General features: G+C 43.6%; 1 protein-coding gene across 1 annotated transcript in view; it reads left to right on the top strand.

Annotated features, from left to right (window-relative positions):
• The window catches only part of nup37 (nucleoporin 37), a 56,259-nt gene extending 36,630 nt beyond the window's left edge, over window positions 1–19,629 (top strand). Inside the window, exons 5-9 of the mRNA XM_038780511.1 lie at window positions 6,737–6,827; window positions 9,951–10,132; window positions 14,341–14,391; window positions 16,101–16,194; window positions 19,361–19,629. Coding sequence (XP_038636439.1) covers window positions 6,737–6,827; window positions 9,951–10,132; window positions 14,341–14,391; window positions 16,101–16,194; window positions 19,361–19,474 — 532 coding nt within the window. The 3' untranslated portion in view covers window positions 19,475–19,629. The remainder of the gene's footprint in view (window positions 1–6,736; window positions 6,828–9,950; window positions 10,133–14,340; window positions 14,392–16,100; window positions 16,195–19,360) is intronic.
• The last annotated feature ends 3,054 nt before the right edge of the window (window positions 19,630–22,683 follow it).

Genomic DNA, 22,683 nt, shown 5'->3' with positions numbered 1-22,683 from the left:
ACAAATTCTCCCGACGGGAATCATCTTCAGAATCTCCCGGGGATTTTGAGGTGATACATAAATCTGACCTCTCTCTTGCTCTGCTTTTTTGGCAGCTGCCTTGAATATGTGTAATATACATATATCGCTGTGGCCAGCTTTCTTTGGCACCAGTTTATGATGTCTTTCGGTCCGATATACTAATCCCCATCAGCTACCACCATCAAATCCTGAGGTAATCCTTTTCATTTCTTTTGTTGGCTCTTAAAAAATGAGGATTCTTTGCTCCTCCAAGACGATTCGAGTGGGTCGTGAAGACAAGTATTCATTATGTGGTTTTTGAATATTTGTAAAGCACTGGATTTGTCTACATTTTTTGAAATTCTGGTGCATTGCACTGTGATTTAGACTGATTATTATTGCCAGTCTGCATTCTTTGTCAGTGAACTGCAGATGGATACAGCAGTTGTATTATTCTTTTATTGCCTCTTCACCTCTATGCCAATAGCTGAAACCAATATTTTGCATATTCTGGGAACTCTTCTTAATTCCAAGAAACATGTAAATTAATTTTTTTTTCTCAAGCTTTTCATATTCTCCAGAATTGTACAAGATGGTGAAATCACACAAAAATAAATGACACATCTGTATTTACATTGTACAGTTCAGCTGGCTTTAGTTGTCCATATAACTTTGTGGGAGATTTGATAAAATGCATCTGCTTGTCTGTTTGCATTTCATGCTTGAACATGATACATGCAAAGCTTGCTTTCATCTGCTCTGGACTCGGTGGGTAGCACTCTCGCCTCTAGGCAAGAAAGTTGAGAGTCCCACTCCAGAGATTTGAGCAAATAAGCTCAATTGACACTCGATTGATTGATTTATTGTACCAAAGTATTTTGAAAAGTATTTTTCTGCGGCCAAGGGAACGTACACAGTAGACAAAAAGAATAATTAACAGAGTACATTGACAAATGGGGCAGCAGGGTAGCACAGTGGTTAGCACAGTTGCTTCACAGCTCCAGGGTTCCAGGTTTGATTCCGAGCTGGGTCACTGTCTGTGCGAAGTCAGCATGTTCTCCCATTGTTTCCTCCGGCTGCTCTGGTTTCCTCCCAAATACCAAAGATGTGCAGGTTAGATGGATTGGCCATGCTAAAGTGCTCTTAGTTTGCAAAAACATGAGTGGGATTACTGGATTATGGGGATAGGGTGGAGGTGTAGACCTAGGGATTGGGTGGAAGTGTAGACCTAGGTAATGTGCTCTTTCCAAGGGCTGATGCAAACTTGATGGGTTGAATGGCCTTCTGCACTGTAAATTCTATGAAATAGTGATTTGTTACAGTGAGGAACAAAGGGCCAAACAAAGCAAATACATGAACAAGAGCAGCATAGGGAGTCGCGAATAGTGTTCTTGCAGGGAACAGATCAGTCTGAGGGAGAGTCATTGAGATATCTAGTAGCTGTGGGAAGAAGCTTTTCCTGTGTCTGGATGTGCGGGTCTTCAGACATACATAAGAACTAGGAGCAGGAGTAGGCCATTTGGCCCCTCGAGCCTGCTCCACCATTCAATGAGATCATGGCTGATCTTTTGTGGACTCAGCTCCACTTTCCAGCCCGAACACCATAACCCTTAATCCCTTTATTCTTCAAAAAACTATCTATCTTTACCTTAAAAACATTTAATGAAGGAGCCTCAACTGCTTCACTGGGCAAGGAATTCCATAGATTCACAACCCTTTGGGTGAAGAAGTTCCTCCTAAACTCAGTCCTAAATCTACTTCCCCTTATTTTGAGGCTATGCCCCCTAGTTCTGCTTTCACCTGCCAGTTGAAACAACCTGTCTACATCTATCCTATCTATTCCCTTCATAATTTTATATGTTTCTATAAGATCCACCCTCATCCTTCTAAATTCCAACGAGTACAGTCCCAGTCTACTCAACCTCTCCTCGTAATCCAACCCCTTCAGCTCTGGGATAAACCTAGTGAATCTCCTCTGCATACCCTCCAGTGCCAGTATGTCCTTTCTCAGTAAGGAGACCAAAACGGAACACACTACTCCAGGTGTGGCCTCACTAACACCTTATACAATTGCAGCATAACCTCCCTAGTCTTAAATTCCATCCCTCCAGCAATGAAGGACAAAACTCCATTCACCTTCTTAATCACCTGTTGCACCTGTAAACCAACTTTTTGCGACTCATGCACTAGGACACCCAGGTCCCTCTGCACAGCAGCATGTTTTAATATTTTATGAAATGAAAATCGCTTATTGTCACAAGTAAGCTTCAAATGAAGTTACTGTGAAAAGCCCCTAGTCGCCACATTCCGGCGCCTGTTCAGGGAGGCTGGTATGGGGATTGAACCATGCTGCTGGCCTGCATCAGTCTGCTTTCAAAGCTAGCGATTTAGCCCTGTGCTAAACCAGCCCCCTTTTTCCTTCAATTTGACACTCTCCCTTATCATTTAAATAATAAACCCTTTTGCTGTTATTCGTACCAAAATGGATAACCTCACATTTGTCTACATTGTATTACATCTGCCAGACACTAGCCCATTCACTTAAGCTATCCAAATCTCTCTGCAGACTTCCAGTATCCTCTGCACTTTTTGCATTACCACTCATCTTCGTGTCATCTGCAAACTTGGACACATTGCACTCCAAATCATCTATGTAAATTGTGAACTGATCCCTGAGGGACACCACTAGCTACTGATTGCCAACCAGAGAAACACCCATTAATCCCCACTCTTTGGTTTCTATTAATTAACCAGTCCTCTATCCATGCTAATACTTTACCATTAAGTCCATGCATCTTCATTTTTTGCAGCAACCTTTTGTGTGGCACCTTGTCAAAAGCTTTCTGTAAATCCAGATATACCACATCCATTGGCTCCCTGTTGTCTACCGCACTGGTAATGTCCTCAAAAAAATTCCACTAAATTAGTTAGGCAGGGCCTGCCCTTTATGAACCCATGCTGCGTCTGCCCAATGGGATAATTTCCATCCAGATGCCTCGCTATTTCTTCCTTCATAATAAATTCTAGCATCTTCCCTACTACCGAAGTTAAGCTAACTGGCCTATAATTACCCGCTTTCTGCCTATCTCCTTTTTTAACAGTGGTGTCACGTTGGCTAATTTCCAATCCACCGGGACCACCCCAGAATCTAGTGAATTTTGGTAAATTATCACAAGTGCATTTGCAATTTCCCTAGCCATCTCTTTTAGCACTCTGGGATGCATTCCATCAGGGCCAGGAGACTTGTCTACCTTTAGCCCCTTTAGCTTGCCCATCACTTCCTCCTTAATGATAACAATCATCTCAAGGTTCTCACCTGTCAGCCTCATTTCCATTTGTCACTGGCATGTTATTTGTGTCTTCCACCGTGAAAACCGACCCAAAAATGCTGTTCAGTTCCTCAGCCATTTCCTCATCTCCTATTATTAAATCTCCCTTCTCATTGTCTAAAGGACCAATATTTATCTTAGCCACTCTTTTTTGTTTTATATATTTGTAGAAACTTTTACTATCTGTTTTTATATTCTGAGCAAGTTTACTCTCATAATCTATTTTACTCTTCTTTATAGCTTTTTTAGTAGCTTTCATTGCCCCCTAAAGATTTCCCAATCCTCTAGCCTCCCACTAATCTTTGCCACTTTGTCTGCTTTTTCCTTCAATTTGATACTCTCCCTTATTTCCTTAGATATCCACGATCAATTTTCCCTCTTTCTACCATCCTTTTTGTTGGTATAAACGTTTGCTGAGCACTATGAAAAATCACTTGGAAGGTTCTTGCAGTCTTTCTTTCTCTGAAATATATTTTAGTTGGGAGGAATTGGTTAAATCCTTAATATCTGCCACTGTTCATCCACTGTCCTTCCTACACTCTGGTCTTTCTGCCAAATATGCATGTCTTTGAGGCCATGTAATTGCCTTGGTTTATCACCAGAACACGAGTGTGGAACTCAAGTTTATTGCCCTCAAACTGAATTTGAAATTCATGCACTCTTCATTTGAGGATCCTTTACTATAAGATTATTAATGAAAGGGCAGCACGGTGGCGCAGTGGTTAGCACTGGGACTGCGGCGCTGAGGACCTGGGTTTGAATCCCGGCCCTGGGTCACTGTCCGTGTGGAGTTTGCACATTCTCCCCGTGTCTGCCTGGGTTTCGCCCCCACAACCCAAAGATGTGCATGTTAGATGGATTGGCCATGCAAATTGCCCCTTAATTGGAATAGAAATAATGATAATTCGGTACTCTAAATTTAAAAAAAAAAAATTATTATTAATGAATCCCATCTCATTGCACAATACTAAATCCAAAACAGCATGTTCCCTGTTTGGTTTGACAACTTTTTCCAAGAAACAATCTAATAAATTCTGTGACCTCGCCCTCGAGGCTACCCTTGTCAATTTGGTTAATCCAGTCTTTATGCATATTAAAATCACTCATGATAATATTCTGTCGAGGTTCTTGTTTAAGTCTCTCCAGATCTTTATACCAAAGGCCTTTTTTCGGAAAGCGGACGCAATCATTTTGGAATTTGTATGAGCAGGAAAGTGCTGAGGTTGGGGGCACCCAGGGTAGCAGTGGGGGGTTAGTGTTGCCGAACTTGCTTCATTATTATTGGGTGGCGAATGAGGACAAGGTGAGGCGGTGGTGCGAAGGAGATGGGATAGAGTGGGTTAGGATGGAGGAGGAATCTTGTAAAGGATCTAGTTTGAGGGCTATGATGATGGCAGAATTGCCAATGGCTCCAAGTTGGTATTCAGGGAGCCTGGTGGTGCAGTCCACGGTGAAGATATGGAATCAGTTGAGGAGGCATTTTAGGGTGGAAGGGATGTTGGTGCTAATGCCACTGTGCGATAATCTGGGCCTGTATTCTCCGTCCCGCCGCGCCACATATCTGTTTTACCCTGTTGGCGGGATGCTCCATTCCGCCGGCTGCTCAATGGGGTTTCCCATAGTGGGGCAGCCCCACGCCGTCAGGAAACCCCCGGGCTGCCGGCAAAACAGAGCTCTCTTTCTTTTGGTATTTCTTATTTATACTCAGACTGATTCTACATCATGATCTCCAGGTCAATATCGTTTCTCACTATAGCACTGGTCCTTTTTCTTTACTAACAAAGCTATATCACCTCGTTTTCTTTTCTGTTTGCCCTTTTGAAACAGAGTATTCTTGAATATTCAACTCCCAGACCTAGTCTCCTTGCAACCATGTCTCAGTAACCACCAAATCATACTTGAGTGACAGCCATTCCTTGTTTTATTCCCCACAGTAATGCCTTGACCAATTAGAGTCAACCTGCCTGCTTTGAATTTAAACAAATTTTGGTGAGTAACTTTGCTGGTGTGCTCTCCATGCCAGCACCCAATCAGACTCCTGTTACCAACCAATTAGCACCCACTTTGCATGCAGCACAAATTGTTCTTTTAGATTGTTTAGATTAGTGGGGCAGCACGGTAGCATGGTGGTTAGCATAAATGCTTCACAGCTCCAGGGTCCCAGGTTCGGTTCCCGGCTGGGTCACTGTCTGGGCGGAGTCTGCACGTCCTCCCCGTGTGTGCGTGGGTTTCCTCCGGGTGCTCCGGTTTCCTCCCACAGTCCAAAGATGTGCGGGTTAGGTGGATTGGCCATGCTAAATTGCCCGTAGTGTCCTAAAAAGTAAGGTTAAGGGGGGGTTGTTTGGGTTACGGGTATAGGGTGGATACGTGTGTTTGAGTAGGGTGATCATTGCTCGGCACAACATCGAGGGCCGAAGGGCCTGTTCTGTGCTGTACTGTTCTATGTTCTATTGTTATTCTGGCGAATCTATCTTGATTAGTACAAGACGAAAAGTTTAGGCGACATCTTTTTTTCAGCAATCTACATCTCTCTGGATAGAGAATTCCAAAGATTCACAACCCTCTGAGTGAAGAATTACTCCTAATTTCAGTGCAAAATGGCAGTCCCCTTATCCTGAGACTATGCTCCCTCGTTCTAGAATCTCCATGCATATTGACTCTACTCAATCCAATTATTTATTTTATGGAACTTAATTAATAACTTAGTTGGGCATTTTTCTACACACCTGTTTCATTTCTCGATTATTGTATCCTATATTGAAATATTTATCTGACCACTGGGAACATAACAAATAATATGCCATTTGATCCATCAATTGTGCTCTGCAATTTTGTTAGCTCTTTTTCATCTTAAATGCTCTTCTTTAATTCAAATTGCTGGCTTTCTAAATATTCAGGAATATATTTCTGTCCAAACAACTGTCAAGTTCCCTATGGCCCCTAAACAGTCCATTTATGTCTGGCCAACCCTTTGTTGGAGAATTAACAAGAATGTTGAATGCACGAAGAGTGGTTCTTTAGAAGTCCTTCGCTCAGCCTTAACCCCTCCGGAAGAATCTCCCCTTCAACATGCCTTAACCCCATTCTGACCGTCTCCTAGATGTCATATCAACCAGCTCTATGCCCACTCTGTATTGGATGCTCTCAGCTGTTGCTTTATACCATAACTGAGTTTTGAGTTGTCTTTAACCGATTTCAGCACATACAGAGTAACTGAATTCATCTCATTATTGTTTGTGGGATCTTGCAATGGACAAAATGCTGCTATCCAAATCTGGATTAATTTACTACATTCTGAGGGAAGAGGTTTATAATGGGTTCATAAGCACTCTTTAGTATAAGCCATTTTAAGTGGATTGATTAGCCGTTATTTGGAATTATGTGTCTTCTTTTCAAATATATTGCAGTATCTGGGACCTTGATGGAAACCAAAAGACATCGTTTCTCCTGCACTCACCAGGAATGAGCTTGTGTTGGCATCCCGAGGAGATGTACAAGGTTAGCCTGAAAGGTTTTTCGTAGTCCTATTTCTGCTTAAAGCTGTGGTTTGAGGTATAAAGAGAAAGCATTAAAATGCAGCAGAATGAGAAACATTGGGAGCATCAACTCGTTGTAACACTGATATGTAACACATTGGAATGTCAATGACTTGTACATTGGAATGCCAATACACCAATACATCCAAACTTAACTGGAAATAGGAGCAGAAGGCCATTTGGCCTGTTGAGCCTGCTCTACCATTCAATAATGATCATGCCTGATTTTCCATCACTATTCCACCTTTCTGAACTATCTCCATATTCTTTGATTTCCCCTGCGTCCAGAGATCCATATGCCTGTCTTGAATATACTCAAATGACTGAGTATCCAGATCCCTCTAGGGTAGAGAATTACAAACATTTACAACCCTCTGAAGACATTTCTACTCATTTCAGCCCTAAATGGTTGGTCCCTTATCTTGTGACTGTGATCTTGTGTTATGGATTCCCCAGCTAGGGGAAACATTTTCTCAGCATCTACCCTGTCAAGCCCCATAAAATTTGAGATCAGTTCTCATTCTTCTAAACTCCAGAGACTGGAGGCCTGCCTACTCGATTTCTGCTCAACTGGCAATCCTTGAATCCCAGGAACCAGACTTGAGAACTTCCATTGTAATCCACTAAACAGCAGTTTCCTTTGATAAGGAGACAAAAAATGCACAGAATTCGAGGTGTTGCCTCAACAATGCCCTGAATCAGTGCAGTCGGACTTCATTCAACATACTATTTACCATTTTTAAAAAAGTCTTTCACAGAAAATAGGAGCAGAAGGAGGCCATTTGACCCTTCGAGCCTGCTCCACCATTCATTGTGATCATGGCTGATCATCCCTCCCCATGTCCTTTGATCCCTTTCACCCCAAGGGCTGTATCTAACTCCTTGAAAACCTACAATGTTTTGGCCTCAACTACTTTCTGTGGTAGAAAATTCCAGAGGCTCGCCACACTCTGGGTGAAGAAATATCTCCTCATCTCAGTTCTAAATAGTTTAACCCATATCCTCAGACTGTGACCCCTGGTTCTGGACTTCCCCACCATCGGTAACATCCTTCCTTCATCTACCCTGTCTAGTCCTGTTAGAATGTTGTAGGTCTCTATGAGGGACCCCCTCATTCTTCTGAACTCCAGCAAATTTAATCCTAACCAACTCAATCTCTCCTCAAATGTCAGTCCCACCATCCCAGGAATAAGTCTGGTGAACCTTCACGATACTGCCTCTATTACAAAAACATCCTTCCTCTGATAAGGAGACCAAAATGGCACACAATATTCCAGGTGTGTTCTCACCAAGGTCCTGTATAATTGCAGCAAGACATCCCTACTCTTGTATACTAATTCTCTTATGAAGGTCTTCATGTCATTTGCCTTCTTTACTGTCTGCTGCATCTGCATGCTTACATTCAATAACTCGTGAGAGGGTTGTGGTGAGCTGCCTTCTTGAACCCCTGAAGTTCATGTAGTGTAGGTGCACCCACAGTGTTATTAGGAAGGGAATTCCAGGATTTTGACCCAGCGACAATGACGGAATGACCATGTCGTTCCAAGTGTGGATGGTGTGTAACTTGGAGGGGAACTTGAAGGTGGTGGTAATCCCATGCATTTGCAGCCCTTGTTCTTCTAGGAGATAAAGGTCAGGGGTTTGTCAGGAGCCTTGTTGAGTGCTGCAGCTCATTTTGTATTGGCACATATTATTTTTGTTCACTCACAGGATGTCAGTGTCATGGCTCGACCAGCATTTATTGCTGCTGCTGCTACTGTGCATCAGTGTACTTCAAAGGTGGTGGATGGGGTGCCAATCAAGCGGGATTGCTTTGACTTGGATAATGTTGAGCTTCCTGAGTGTTGTTGGAGCTTCACACATTCAGGAAAGTGGAGAGTATTTCATCAAAATCCTGACTTGTGACTTCTAGAAAGTGGGCAGGATTTTAGGTTGGGCCTAGGGCACTACCCTGTGGAACTCTTAGGACTGAGATGACAGACACCCACAACCATCTTCCTTTGTACCAGGCACTGACCATCTCCAACAAGCGAGAAACTAATCATCTCCCCATGATATTTAATGGCATTATAATTGCTGAACACTGTCTGCCACTATATTCTGGGTTTACCATTGACCACTGAGCTGACCAGTCAAATAAATACAAGATCAGGTCAGAAGTTGGAAATTCTGTGGAGTGGAACTCACCTTCTGACTGTCCAAAACCTGTCTAACAAATACAAGGCCCAAGTCAGGAGTGTAATGAAGTACTCTCCACTTGTGGCTCCAAGGACACAATCCAGGGCAAAGCAGCCTGCTTGATTGGCACCCCATCCACAAATATTCACTCGCTCCATCACTGACGCATAGTTGCAACAGTGTGTACCGTCCATCATCAGTAATTCACTGAGGCTCTTTCAAAATGCACCCAAACTCATGAACTCTACCAATTGGAAGGACAAGGGCATCAGATGCATTTGAATGCTGCCACCTGCAAATTCTCGCCCAAGGTACACACCATCCTGACTTGGAACTATATCTCCACTGTTGCTGGATCAAAATTCTGGAACTCTCTTCCTATCATCACTGTTCATGTACCTACACCACATGGACCACAGCGGTTCAAGAAGTGCAATTAGGGATGAGTAATAAATGTTGGCCTAGCCAGAGATGCTATATCCCATAAACAAATTTTTAAAAACAAAATGCATTAGAACACCCATAATTGAAACCCTGGAGCCTGTCTACCCTGCAATGACATTGTGGCTAATGTGTAACCTATCCCCAGTTAAGCACGACTCCCTGAATGGCACTTTCACCCACTCACTGAAACTTTGATGACCTTCACTTTGCAAGTCCTCTTCCTTTACCCTTTCTCTCATTGCTGCTCAGTTACCCCAGTCCAGGATAATGTACTGTATGTAGTTTGACCCATCCTGACCAATCAGACGTTACTGTGAGCATTTGTTGCACTGATTTGTGCAAACCTCATTGAATGATGTAGTGCAGAAGGAGGCTCTCCAGCCCATTTTGTAAATGCTGGCATGCTTTCAGTGAATCTTTAGCTAGGTGATGAGAAGTTGACTATTTCCTTTGGTCTTTGCAGCTGATGGTGGCGGAGAAGGATGGAATCATTCGCTTTTATGACCTGGTCACTCTGCAGGCCATCCTGTCTCTGGACTGTGGCCAGATGCCACTGCTGTCAGCAGATTGGTGTCTTGGCAACACAATCAAAGTCGGCGCGGTTGCAGGGAACGATTGGCTGATCTGGGACATTACTCGCTCCAGGTATCCTGCTGGAGGTTTTGGGAAAGCTGAGGGAACGGGGGGCAGTAGGAATTGATTGAAGAGCCTTTTCAGCTTGATACTCGAAACTTTCACTGGCAAATTGACAGTATGCATTTAGCTGTGGACAACAAAAGAAAATTATTATAATCAGTGAGTTAAATATCTGGTTGGGAATCGGATTAAACATTATAGGGGCCTGTGTGTATCTGTGTATATGCATGTTTCTGTGTGTAGAAATATATTTTTATACATATTTATCTCTAGATCAGAGAAGTTATGTTAAATTTCTATTGTTCTTTGGTTAGACCATGCTTGAGGTATTGTAATCAATTCTATTTTTCTTTAAATTGACTAGAAAGACACCAGAACTGAGTGGGTATAACCAGCAGCAAGACTGCAGGGTGGGGTTCCTTTTCTCAGAAAAGAGAGATGGGGAAAAACAGCATTTTCATGTTGAAAGCTGTAACTAGCGGAGTACCACGAGGATTAATATTTGGACTCGGCTGTTTACAATCTATATTAACAACTTGGATGAGGGGACCTTGTGTAGCATATTCAAGCGTGCTGACCATGCAAAATTGGAGAGCAAATGTACGGTAAGGCGGATGCAAAGAGGCTGCAGAGGGATATAGACGGGTTTAGTGAGTGGGAAACAACATGGCAGATGTGTGAAGTTATCAACTTCGAAAACAAAAAAGCTGAATTTGTTTTGTATCTAGATTGAGAAACATGAGTGTCCTCGTACATTTTTTAAAATGTATTCATTTACGGTGGTGAGCTGCCTTCATGAAACCCTCTGGTCCCTGATGTAGGCATACCTACAGTGCTGTGAGGGAGGGAGTTCCAGGATTTTGACCCAGCAACAGGAAAAGACAGCTATATATATCCAAGTCCGGAAGGTGAGTGGCTTGGAGGGAACTTAAAAATGGTGGTGTTCCCATGTATCTGCTGCCCGTGCCCTTCTAGATGGTAGCAGACGTGAGATTGGAAGTTGCTGCCTAAGGCACCTTGAGGAGTTCTTGCAGAGCATCTTGTAGATGGTGCACACTGCTGCTGCTGTTCATCAGTGAAAGAATTGAATGTCTGTGGAAGGGATAGAAATCAAGTGGGATGATTTGTTCTGAATGGTGTTGAGCTTCTTGAGTTTTGTTGGAGCGGCACTCACCCAGCAAGTGGAAATTATTCATCTGACATCTGGCTTGTATCTTGTAGACGATGGACAGGTTTCAGGGGGTCTAGAGGTGAGTTACTTGTAAGATTCTGCACGTTTGAGCTGCTCTGTTAGCCACAATATTTATATGGCTAGTCCGGTTCAGTTTCTGGTCAATGTTAACCCCACAGGATGTTGATAGTGGGAGATTCAGCGATGGTAATGCCAGTAAATGTTAAGGGGCGGTGGTTAGATCCTCTCTGGTTGCAGATGTTCACTGCCTGCCATTTGTGTGACGCGAAGGTTACTTGCCACTTGTCAGCCCGAGCTTGAATATTGTCCAGACCTTGCTGCATTTATACCTGGACTCCTTCTGCACTAGTGATTCTATGAAATGTTGCCTTGATGTCAAGGGCTGTTATTCTCATCTCATCTCTGGAGTTCAGCTCTTTTGACCATGTTGGAACCAAGGCTGTAATGAGGTCAGGAGCTGAATGACCCTGGCGGAACCCAAACTGAGCACGTTATTGCTGAGTAAGTGCCACTTGATAGCACTGTTTGACCCCCTTCCATCACTTTACTGATTGAGAGATTGATTGGACGGTATTGGCTGGGTTGCATTTATCCTGCTTTTGTGTACAGAATATGCCCGGGCAATTTTCCACACTGCTGAGAAGATGCCAGCGTTGTAACGGTTCTGGAAAAAGATTGCTAGGGGGCGCAACGCATTCTGGTGCTTAAGTCTTCAGTACTATTGTTGGAATAGTGTCAGGGCCCATAGCCTTTGCAGTATCTAGTGCCTTCAGCCATTTCTTGGTATCGAATTGAAGTGAATCAAATTGGCTGAAGTCTGACATCTGTGTTGCTGGAGACCTCTAGAGGAGGCCGAGATAGTTCATCCACTCGGCTCTTCGGGATGAAGATTGTTACGGATGCTTTATTCTTATCCTTTACGCTGATGTGCTGGGTTCCTCCATCACTGGGGATGGGGATATTTGTAGTGCCTTCTCCGCCAGTGAGTTTATTTGTTCATCACCATTCATAGGAAACAAAGAGTAGGAATTAAAGGGTCTTTTACCAAATGGCAGGCAGTGATTAGTGGGGTATCGCAGGGATCGGTGCTGGAACCCCAGATATTTACAGTGTATATTGATGATTTAGCTGAGGGAACAAAATGTAATCTCTCCAAATTTGTTAGATGACACAAAGCTGGCTGGGAGGGTGAGCTGTGAGAAGGATGCAGAGATCCTTCAGTGTGTTTGGACAAGTTGAGTAAGTGGCAAATGAATGGCAGATGAGGTATAATTTGGATAAGTGCAAAGTTATTCACTTTGGTAGCAAAAATTATGAGGCAGACTATTATCTGAATGACCATAAATTAGGAGAAGGGAAAAAGCAACGCAACCTGGGTATACCAATTGTTGAAGGTCAGCATGCAGGTGCAGCAGGTGGTAAAGAAGGCAAATTGTATGTTGGCCTTCATTGCAAGAGGATTCGAGTACAGGAGAAGAGAAGTCTTGCTGTAATTAATTGGGAATATTGTGTGCAGTTTTGATCATCGCATCAGAGGAAGGATTTTCTTGCTCTCGAGGGAGTGCAGCGAAGGTTTACCAGACTGATTCCTGGGTTGTATGAGGAAGGATTGAGTTGGTTAGGATTATATTCGCAGGAGTTCAGAAGAATGAGGGGGGATCTCATAGAAACCTATAAAATTCTAACAGGACAAGACAGGATAGATGCAACAAGGATGTTCTTGATGGTGGGGGTGTCCATAACCAAGAGTCACAGTGTGAGGATACAGGGTGGACCATTTAGGTCAGAAATGAGGAGAAATTACTTCACCCAGTAGTTAGCTTGTGAAACTTGTTACCATAGGAAGTAGTTGAAGCCAAAACGCTTGGGGCGAAGGGGATCAAAGAATATCGGGGGAAAGGTGGGATCAGGCTATTGAGTTGGATGATCAGCCATGATCTTAATGAATGGCGGAGCAGGCACAAAGGGCCAATGGCCTCCTCCTGCTCCTAACTTCTATGTTTCTATCAGCTAATAGGAATAGCATTTGGCAATCAGCAGATTTCCTTGCCCATGTTTAACCTGGTGCCATGAGATTTCATGGGATGGCAGAGTCGACGTTGACAACTCCCAGGACTGCTCCCTCCCGATGGCATACCACTGTGTTGCCACCTCTGTTAGGTCTGTCCTGCGGTGGGTTAGACATATCTAGGAATGGTAATGGTGGTGTCTGGGACATTATTTGATTCCATGGGTATGTCAGGCTGTTGCTTGACTGGTCTGTGACACATCTCTCCCAATTTTAGCACTACCCCAGGTCAGTTAGGAGGACTTTGCAGCGTCCACAGAGCTGGTTTTGCCGTTGTCATTTCCACTGCCTAGTTCGCTGCTTTCATTCCTTTTTGTTGCCTTTTGCGGTTGAATACAACTGAGTAGGTCGCTTGGCCACGTCAGAGTCAACAACATTGCTGTAGGTCTGGAGTACACATAGGCCAGACCAGGTAAGGTAGGTTTCCTTCCTTAAAGGACATTAGTGAACCCAATCAACAGCGGTTTCATGATGAAATTCCAGATGTTTTACTGATTTTAAATTCCATCATCTGCCGTGGTAGGATTTGAATCCTGGGCCCGAGCGTTACTCTGGATCTCTGGATTACAAGTCCAGCGACAATACAACTGTGCCACCGCCAAAGCTAACATGTAGATACAGCAAGTAATTAGGAAGACAAATGGTATGTTTGTTTTGTTACAAGTATAAGAATAAATAAGTATTATTACAATTGTAGAAGGCATTTGTCAGGCCACATCTGATGTACAATGTACAGGTTTGGTGACCTTGTCTGAGGAAGGATATATTTGCCCCAGCATGAGTGCAGCAAAGGTTCACCAGATTGATTCCTGAAATGTGAAGATTGTCCGAGGAAGAATGAATGCGTAAACTAGGCCTATACATTGCTTCTCTCTCCACAGATAACGCAAGAATGCTGAGCAGTTTTTCAATTTTTAGTTACGATTTCTGGTATCCATAGTATTTTCTGTCTTGTAGTTACCCCCAAGAGAAGAGACCGTCACACTTGGATGGAGCACGAAGATTCCGGTAACTTAAGAATTCATTCACTGATGTGATCCCTGTTCTTTACATTAGAAATATAGAGGGCATATCCTGTGATATCCACAGAAGTTTAATCTTACCATTACCAAACTAATTTCTCTTTATTAATTGGCGGGGAGAAACCAAATGGCCACAGGTGCAATGTTGGAGTTGTGTAAAGATCTGACAATTTCTGCAGTGTAAATCTGACCAGTTTCAAACAATAGAACTGGAGTGGCAGGGATGAAACAGACACCAAATGCATCAGGCAGGTTAAAGTTAATTGAGAGATTTCACTGGGTTAATTATTGGAGAGATCGGGTGGAGGCTGCGGATTCATTCATGGAATCGTGCAGCACCATTCAGCCCATCGTGCCTGTGCTGGCTCTTTAAAAGAGCAATCCAATTTTGAGATCTTTATTGTGTTCAGGGAGTGCATTCCAATTCCTAACCACTCATTGCTTAAATATTTCCTTGGATCACCTCATTGGCAGTCAATTTAAGTGAGCAGCAAGGTAGCATAGTGGTTAGCACAATTGCTTCACAGCTCCAGGGTCCCAGGTTCGATTCCTGGCTTGGGTCACAGTCTGTGCGGAGTCTGCACGTTCTCCCCGTGTCTGCGTGGGTTTCCACCGGTTGCTCCGGTTTCCTCCCACACTCCAAAGATGTGCAAGTTAGGTTGACTGGCCATGCCAAATTGCCCTTAGTATCCAAAATTGCCCTTAGTGTTGGGAGGGGTTACTGGGTTATGGGGATAGGGTGGAGGTGTGGGGTTGGGTAGGGGGCTCTTTCCAAGAGCCGGTGCAGGCGCAATGGGCCGAATGGCCTCCTTCTGCACTGTGAAATCTTTGCCCTCTCGTTGTCATCACTTCAGCCATAGGAAACAGTTTATCTTTTTTTAAATTTGTTTTCAGGATGTGGATGTCCCTGGCTAGGCCAGCATTTGTTGCCCATCCCTAATTTCCCTTGAGTAGGTGTTGGCAATCCACCTTCTTTTATCTGCTGCGATACATCTAGTATAAGTACACCCACAGTGCTGTTAGGAAGGGAATTACAGAATTCTGATCCAGCGACAATGAAAGGTGATATGGTTCCAAATCTGGATGGTGAGGAACTTGGAGGGGAGCTTGCAGGTGCTGGTGTTCCTATGCATCTGCTGCCCTGGATTCTCTGCTGGCGGATACTCCATTTTGCTGGCAGCCCGGTGGTTTCCCGACGACGTGGGGGTTGCCCCACAATGTGAAACCCCATTTACTGGCCGGCGTAACGGAGCATCCCGCTGGCGGGGTGAAATAGAAATGTAGCGGGGTAGAGAATCCAGCCCCTTATCTTTTAGATTGTGGGTTTGAAAGATGCCTTGGTGAGTTTTTGCAATGAATCATAGGTGGTACACACTGCTGCTGCCACTGTGCGTTGGTGGTGGAACGTGTGAATGTTTAAATTGATGGATGCAGTATCAGTCAAGCGGGCTGCTTTGTCCTAGATGGTGTTGAACTTCTGAGTGTTGTTGGAGCTGCATTCATCCAGACAAGTGGAGAGAATCATAGAATTTAGAATTTGCAGTGCAGAAGGAGGCCATTCGCCCATCGAGTCTGCACCGGCCCTTGGAAAGAGTGCCCTACTTAAGTATTCCATCACACTCCTGACTTGTGCCTTATAAATAGTTGTCAGACTTTATTTACACTCTCTAAATGATTTTACTTTTGTTCATCCAGATGGTCAAAAGCCAATGAAAATCTTTTTGCTACCACTGGCTATCCAGGCAAGATGAACAGCCAATTACTTGTTCATCATTTGGGTCATCCCCAGGTAAGGTAGAAATAAGCATCGGCTACGTTTGTCATAATTGTTAATCAATTAAAAATAAATTGTAGTTCTTCAGAATCTTTCATGTTGTCAGAACATCTCTTAAGTCCTTTGCTGTGATGGAAACGTCACTGATATAGGACATTCGGCAGCCAATTTGTGCACAGCAAGCTCCCACAAACAGCAGTGTTATAATGACTGGACAATCTGTTATTAGATGATGGGATAAATTTTGGCCAGGACACTGGGATACACTCCCTTACTTTTCTTTGAAATATTGCCACGTGATCTTTCATATTCACCTTCGCCACATCATATATGAGAGACGGGACCTCCAACAGTGCAGCACTCTCTCAGTACTGGCACTGGAATTGTCAGCCTAGATTATGGGCTTATGTTCCGGGAGTGGAACATGAATCCACAGTCTCCTGACTCCAAGATGAATGAGAGTGGCACCGGGACAAGGATGACACTCCATTTTGATGTCAACTTGTATCAACTGCACAGTGCCTGTCACACCTGACAGCTTTCCTAAACCGTTGAATATTGCCTGGAAAAGATTGTGCAGGGTGGGGGGAGGAATGTTTATGTGGCACGTGGTAGAAGAAGTGTTTCCAGCCAAAGGAATACATCAAAAATGTGGAGTACATAACCGCAAGTGACTGCTGAAACTATGTCATGTCACAGCATATAACTGATCATAGAATCATAGAATTTACAGTGCAGAAGGTGGCCATTCGGCCCATCGAGTCTACACCGGCCCCTGAAAGAGCAAGCTACCTCAGCCCACACCTCCATCGTAACCCAGCGACCCCACCTAACATTTGGACACTACGGGGCAATTTAGTGTGTCCAATCCACCTAACCTGCACATCCAGACACGGGGAGAACGGGCAAACTTGAAGCCTACTTGTGACAATAAGCAATTTTCATTTCATGGGCATGAGGGGCTGAAAATGTTACCTCCGATAGTTACACTTAGTAGATTTTTTGCATTTTCATTACTTCCCCTGATAGTATTGTACAGAAACTCTAAACAATATTAGTGATTAGTTAATCACTCAAATAATAACATGGTTGTTAGGTTTCTCATAGCTATTGTAAATGCTTTCAGAATACTGCAAGGTTATGGGCCCTGACAATATTCTGGCAATAATACTAAAGGGTTGTGCTCCAGAACTTTCTGCACTCCTAGCTAAGCTGTTTCAGTACAGTGACAACACTGACATCTACCTGGCAATGTGAGAAATTGCCCAGGTATGTACTGTACACAAGAAACAGGATAAATCCTACCCGACCAATAACCACCAAATCAGTCTATGCGATCATCAGTGGTAGAAGGAGTCATTAACAACGCAATAAAGTGCAATTTACTCAGCAATAACCTGCTCACTGAAGCTCAGTTTGGTTCTGCCAGGGCCACTCATCTCCTGCCCTCATTACAGCCTTGGTTCAGACATGGACAAATAGCAGAACTCCAGAGGTGAAGGCAGCATTTGACCAAGTATGGCATCAAGCAGCTTTAGCAAAGCTGGAGTCAATAGGAATCGGGGGTGGGGTCAATCACTCAGCTCCAGAACATCACTGTAGGGTAGTGTCCTCAACCCAACCATCTTCAGCTGCTTCACCAATGACCTTTTTTCCATCATTAGATCAGAAATGAAGATATTCACTGATGACTGGACAATGTCCACCACCATTTGTGACTCCTCGGATATTAAAGCAGTCCATGTGCAAACTCAACAAGACTTGGACAATATCTAAGCCTGGGTTGAAAAAAGACAATTAATATCCGTGCCACAAAGGTGGCTGGCAATGACGATATCCAACAAGAGAACCTAACCATCTAGAGCGGCACCCTGGCACAGTGGTTCGCATGCTGCTTCACAGCGCCTGGGATCCAGGTTCAATTCCAGCCTTGAGTTTGCAGTTTTTCCGTGTCTGCGTGGATTACCTCCGGGTTCTCCAGTTTCTCCCCACAGCGCAAAGATATGCAGGTTAAGTAGGTGACAGAGATAGGGCGGGGGAGTGGCACTAGGTAGGATGCTCTTACAGGGGGCTGGTGCGGACTTGATGGGCTAAATGAACTCCTTCTGCACTGTAGGAATTCTATTTCATTTCCCCATGACATTCAAAGGCACTACCATCAACATCCCCACTATCAACATCCTGGGGTTTACCATTGACCAGAAGCAGAATTGGACTAGGCATATAAATACTTTGGCTACCAGACCAGGTCAGAAGCCTGCAGTGAGTAACCTATTGACTCCCCAGAGCTTGTCTTCCATCTACAAGGCATAAGTCAGGAGTGTGATGGAATACTTCCCAATTGCCTGAATGAGTGTAGTTCCAACAACATTCGAAGCTTGAAGCCATCCAGGACAAAACAGCCCGCTTGGTTGATCCCCGTTTCACGAACATTCAATAGCTCCGCCACCAACGATTAGTGGAAGCAGTGTGTACCATCTAGAAGATACAATGCAGGAACTCACCAAAGTTCCTTTGGCAGCATCTTCCAAACCCAAGACCACTACCATTTAGAAGGACATCATCAAGAAGTTCCCTTCCAAACCACTCACTATCCTGACTTGAAAAATATATCAGCCATTCTGTACCTATTACTGGAGCGAACTCCTGGAAATCCCTCCCTTACAGCACTTTGAGTGTACCTAGACATCGTGGACTGAAGCGGTTAATAAAGGCAGCTCACCACCACCTTCTGGAGGATAATTTGGGAATGGGCAATAAATGCTGGTCTTAACTAACGATGACCACATCCAGTAAATTATTATTTTTTTATTCCCCTTTTCCTTTCCCCAAAACATTTGCATCCTGTGCTTCTACTCACAAAAACACCCGCATCTATACATGTCAACACAAGCAGAGTTTGTGTACATACACACTGTCCCTTCAGAACATTCCAAAGCATTTCCCAGGCAATTAGTTATGTTTTGTGATGTGTTCCACTGTTGTAGACAAATGCAACAGCCAATTTATGCACAGCACGTTGCTGTAAATAGCAAATAGATGACTGTTGTAGATGGTGAAATAAATTTTGGCTCGGACACTAAGATAGCACCTTCCACCCTGAATTGCTAACAGTAGCAGCAGCAGTGTCAATGTAGCATCTATGCAAACAAAATCACATTATTGTCTTTTCGTCCTGCAGGCCATTATGCTCGGCTCTGCACCTGTGGCTTCAGGGCTGAGTTGGCATCGGACACTCCCATTATGTGCAATTGGTGGCGATCGGAAAATTTTGTTTTGGATGACTGAGATGTAGAAGAAAAGCTTTTGGCTCTTCAACAAGACTGCAAAATATTTTCAAGTTGGGTTCTGGATTAACTTTTGTGAAATGGGTTGGTGTGAATACTTATGTCCAGCACAAAAACATCTGGAAGTGAGTTGAAGCTGAAAATTAAAGATTTCTCCATTGTACTTGGTGTTAACTTTGAGTCTCATTTACTTGCAACAACTACTTGTATTGATAAAGCACCTTTAACATGTCCCAATCTTCTTCACAGCAGCGTTATCAAACAACAAATTTTACACTGAAGAGATAGGTGTTACATAGTATTTACGGCACAGAAACAGACAATGCAGGTCAATGCTGGTGTTTATGAACCACTCAAGCCCCCATCATGACTTATTTTGCCTATTGACATATTCTTCTATTCCATTTTCACTCATGCATTTATCTAAATTCCTCTTAAATGCTCTTCACCTTAACTACTCCAGCTGGTTATGAGTTCCACATTTTCACCATTCTCTAGGTAAAGAAGAAGTTTCTCCTGACTTTTCTGTTGGATTTATCAGCAACTATCTCGTATTTGTGGTTTCAATTCCCCAATCGGGGAAATATCTTCTCTTATGGAGTCCACCCTATCGAATCCTTTAAAGATATTGAGTCACTACTCAGCATCTTAGAGAGAGAGGCTGAGAGGTTTAGCGAGGGAATTCCAGAGGTTAATGCTCTGACCTTTAGGATTCGGACCCATCGTAGGAGAGGGCAGGATTTAACCATGTCGAATGATGCAAGGTCACTTGGGATCTGCCTATTTAGTGGAGTCAAAGGAATTTCCTAAAGTTATTTTCATACTTGTTCAGAAGAAAGCAGTACTCATCATTGGGGAAGGTGATGCATGAGGCCGTCAGGCTGTGAGCACCATCAAACTGGAACTGCAAGGGTAGAAGATGGTCCACCGTTATCTTTTCGGAGACCTCTGAGTTTGTGAAACAAAATAATTGATATCCGAAATGTTCTAACATCACACCTCCATTATAACATCATCAAGGCCTCTTCGAATCAAACGGAACTGAATATTATTGAGCCAGTGAGAGCTATTGAGGAAGAATATAAAAAGGAAGCTGGGAAATGGTTTTAGAAAGAAACAGATGAGAAACTATCAATGGGGCGAACGGCCTGCTGTGAAACCTGTATTGCTGTAATATCTTTCATATGCTCAGGATATCTTGGGAGTCTTTTACAACCAAAGAAGCATGTTAAGTATGGTCACGGTTGTAGGAAACGGACAAGTCAATTTACACGCAATCTATTTTTTAATATCTAGTTGAGTGGTTAATAATTTGCCCAGGACCCTTCAAAAATAATGACCAGTGATTTTTTAAATATCTACTTGAAATGGCTGATGGAGTCTCAGTTTAATGTTTCATTTTACACCGCCTCCATCACTGCAGCGTTCTCTTTGTATTGGCACTCAGTCTAGATTATGTGCTCAATCCTTTGATGTGGGACCTGAACGCACATTCTTGTGAGGGCAACATTGCCACCCACTAAGGCCAGCCAGGATTTACCCTGATACCATTTGTGGATCCGATCATGTGAGTAATGTCATCATTGGATAGTTATCCAATCCTATTTATTGCAGGTTTTGTTTGATATGTTCATGGGATGTGGGCTTTGCGAGCAAGGTCAGCATTTATTGCCCATCCCTGACTGCTCTTGAGAAGGTTGTGGTGAACCACTGCAATCCATTTGGTGTCAGCCGGGACACACACAATGCTGTTAGGGAGGGACTTTCAGGATTTTGACACCGAGACAGTGAGGAAATGGTGATATAGTTCCAAATCGGAATGTATTGGAGGGAAACTTGCAGGTGGCCTGCAGCCCTTGTGATCTTTGATCACAGGTTTGGGAAGTGCTGCCAAAGGAATCTTAATGCGTTGCTGCAGTACATCTTGAAGATGTGTTAAACATTTTTTTTTCCCAGACCCACTTTTGCCAACGGGCCAACCTTTGTGACCCATGCCAGCAGTCCTTCGTGACCCACACCACGTTCACTTACTTTTAATGCAAAAGGGGAGCCTGCTTGCTCCTGACGATCTCACTCCAATCAGGTTCATAGGAGAGGGAAATGTGCATATCAGGTGCAGACTTCAGTCCGTTCCTTATGCTGTCTTCATCTTTGCGAGATGGAATATCCAACCTTTCACGTGTAGGTCATGATGGGCAATAGCAACAAAATGCCCAGAATTACCCAGCACAGATATCCCTGGGAGATACTACTCCAGGATGCTGACAGCTGCATGAGCTTTTGGCATGTTTTTAATATGCTGAAGTTTCTTCTTAGGCTGTTTAACAGATGCCCTAGAGATCTGTACAGAGCTCAATAACACTAGCACTGCTTTGTTCTGCTCTAGTCTCTCCTGAACTGCTCTTCAGCAGATTCAAATGTGAGATCCTGACCAGTAGGTACTCTGCCTATTTGTGTCTCTGGCCTTCTCTTTCTTGAAACAAAATTATTGTTCTTCACCATCCCCTTGCTCTTCTTGCCAGCAACTAGAAAATGGAAGAAGCTGTCCTCTGTGATTTGGTGCCAAAAGCCTATACGTACAGGGCACTTGACATCAAGTCTACATGCAGGGTGCATGAGCTGCTCACTGCTGCTGCTTATGGGCGGGAGATTGTACACCGCCTCATTTCCTTCTCATTTAAAAAGTGGCAGCTGAATTTTTAATAAAAATGGGTGCTTCTTCCATAACTGGGACCACTGCTGGAGTGCCGTGACCGATCGCTCTGCAATCCTCCTGACACCGCCTGCTTCTGCTTTATATGGTACACACCGCTGCCACTGTAGAGGGAGTGAATGTTTTAAGGTGTTGGATGGGGTGCCAATCAAGTGGACTGCTTTCTCCTCGATTGTAACAAGCTTCTTGAGTGTTGTTGGTGCAGACTATTGGAACGTATTCCATCAAACCCCTGACTTGTGCATTGTAGATGGTGGACAGACTAAGGAATCTGGAGGCGAGTTCCCACTGCACAATTCCCAGCTTCTGAACTGCACTTGTAGCCACAGTAGAAAGGTAAACCGCCAGATGATGATTCATCCAATAGGAAATGATTTAGTATTTCAGAACTCTGAGCATGAGTAAAGTATGAATTTATCTGGAATCTGCTCAAATGTTTGAGTGAAGTGGAACATTTAACACAAATTATAATGAGATGATCATTTGATGTTTGGAGCATTTAAT

This window comes from Scyliorhinus canicula, chromosome 20 (assembly GCF_902713615.1).
Source record: "Scyliorhinus canicula chromosome 20, sScyCan1.1, whole genome shotgun sequence".
Lineage (NCBI taxonomy): Eukaryota > Metazoa > Chordata > Chondrichthyes > Carcharhiniformes > Scyliorhinidae > Scyliorhinus > Scyliorhinus canicula.
The sequence above is the reverse complement of the archived record's forward strand: the minus strand, read 5'-3'. Positions and strand labels throughout refer to the sequence as shown.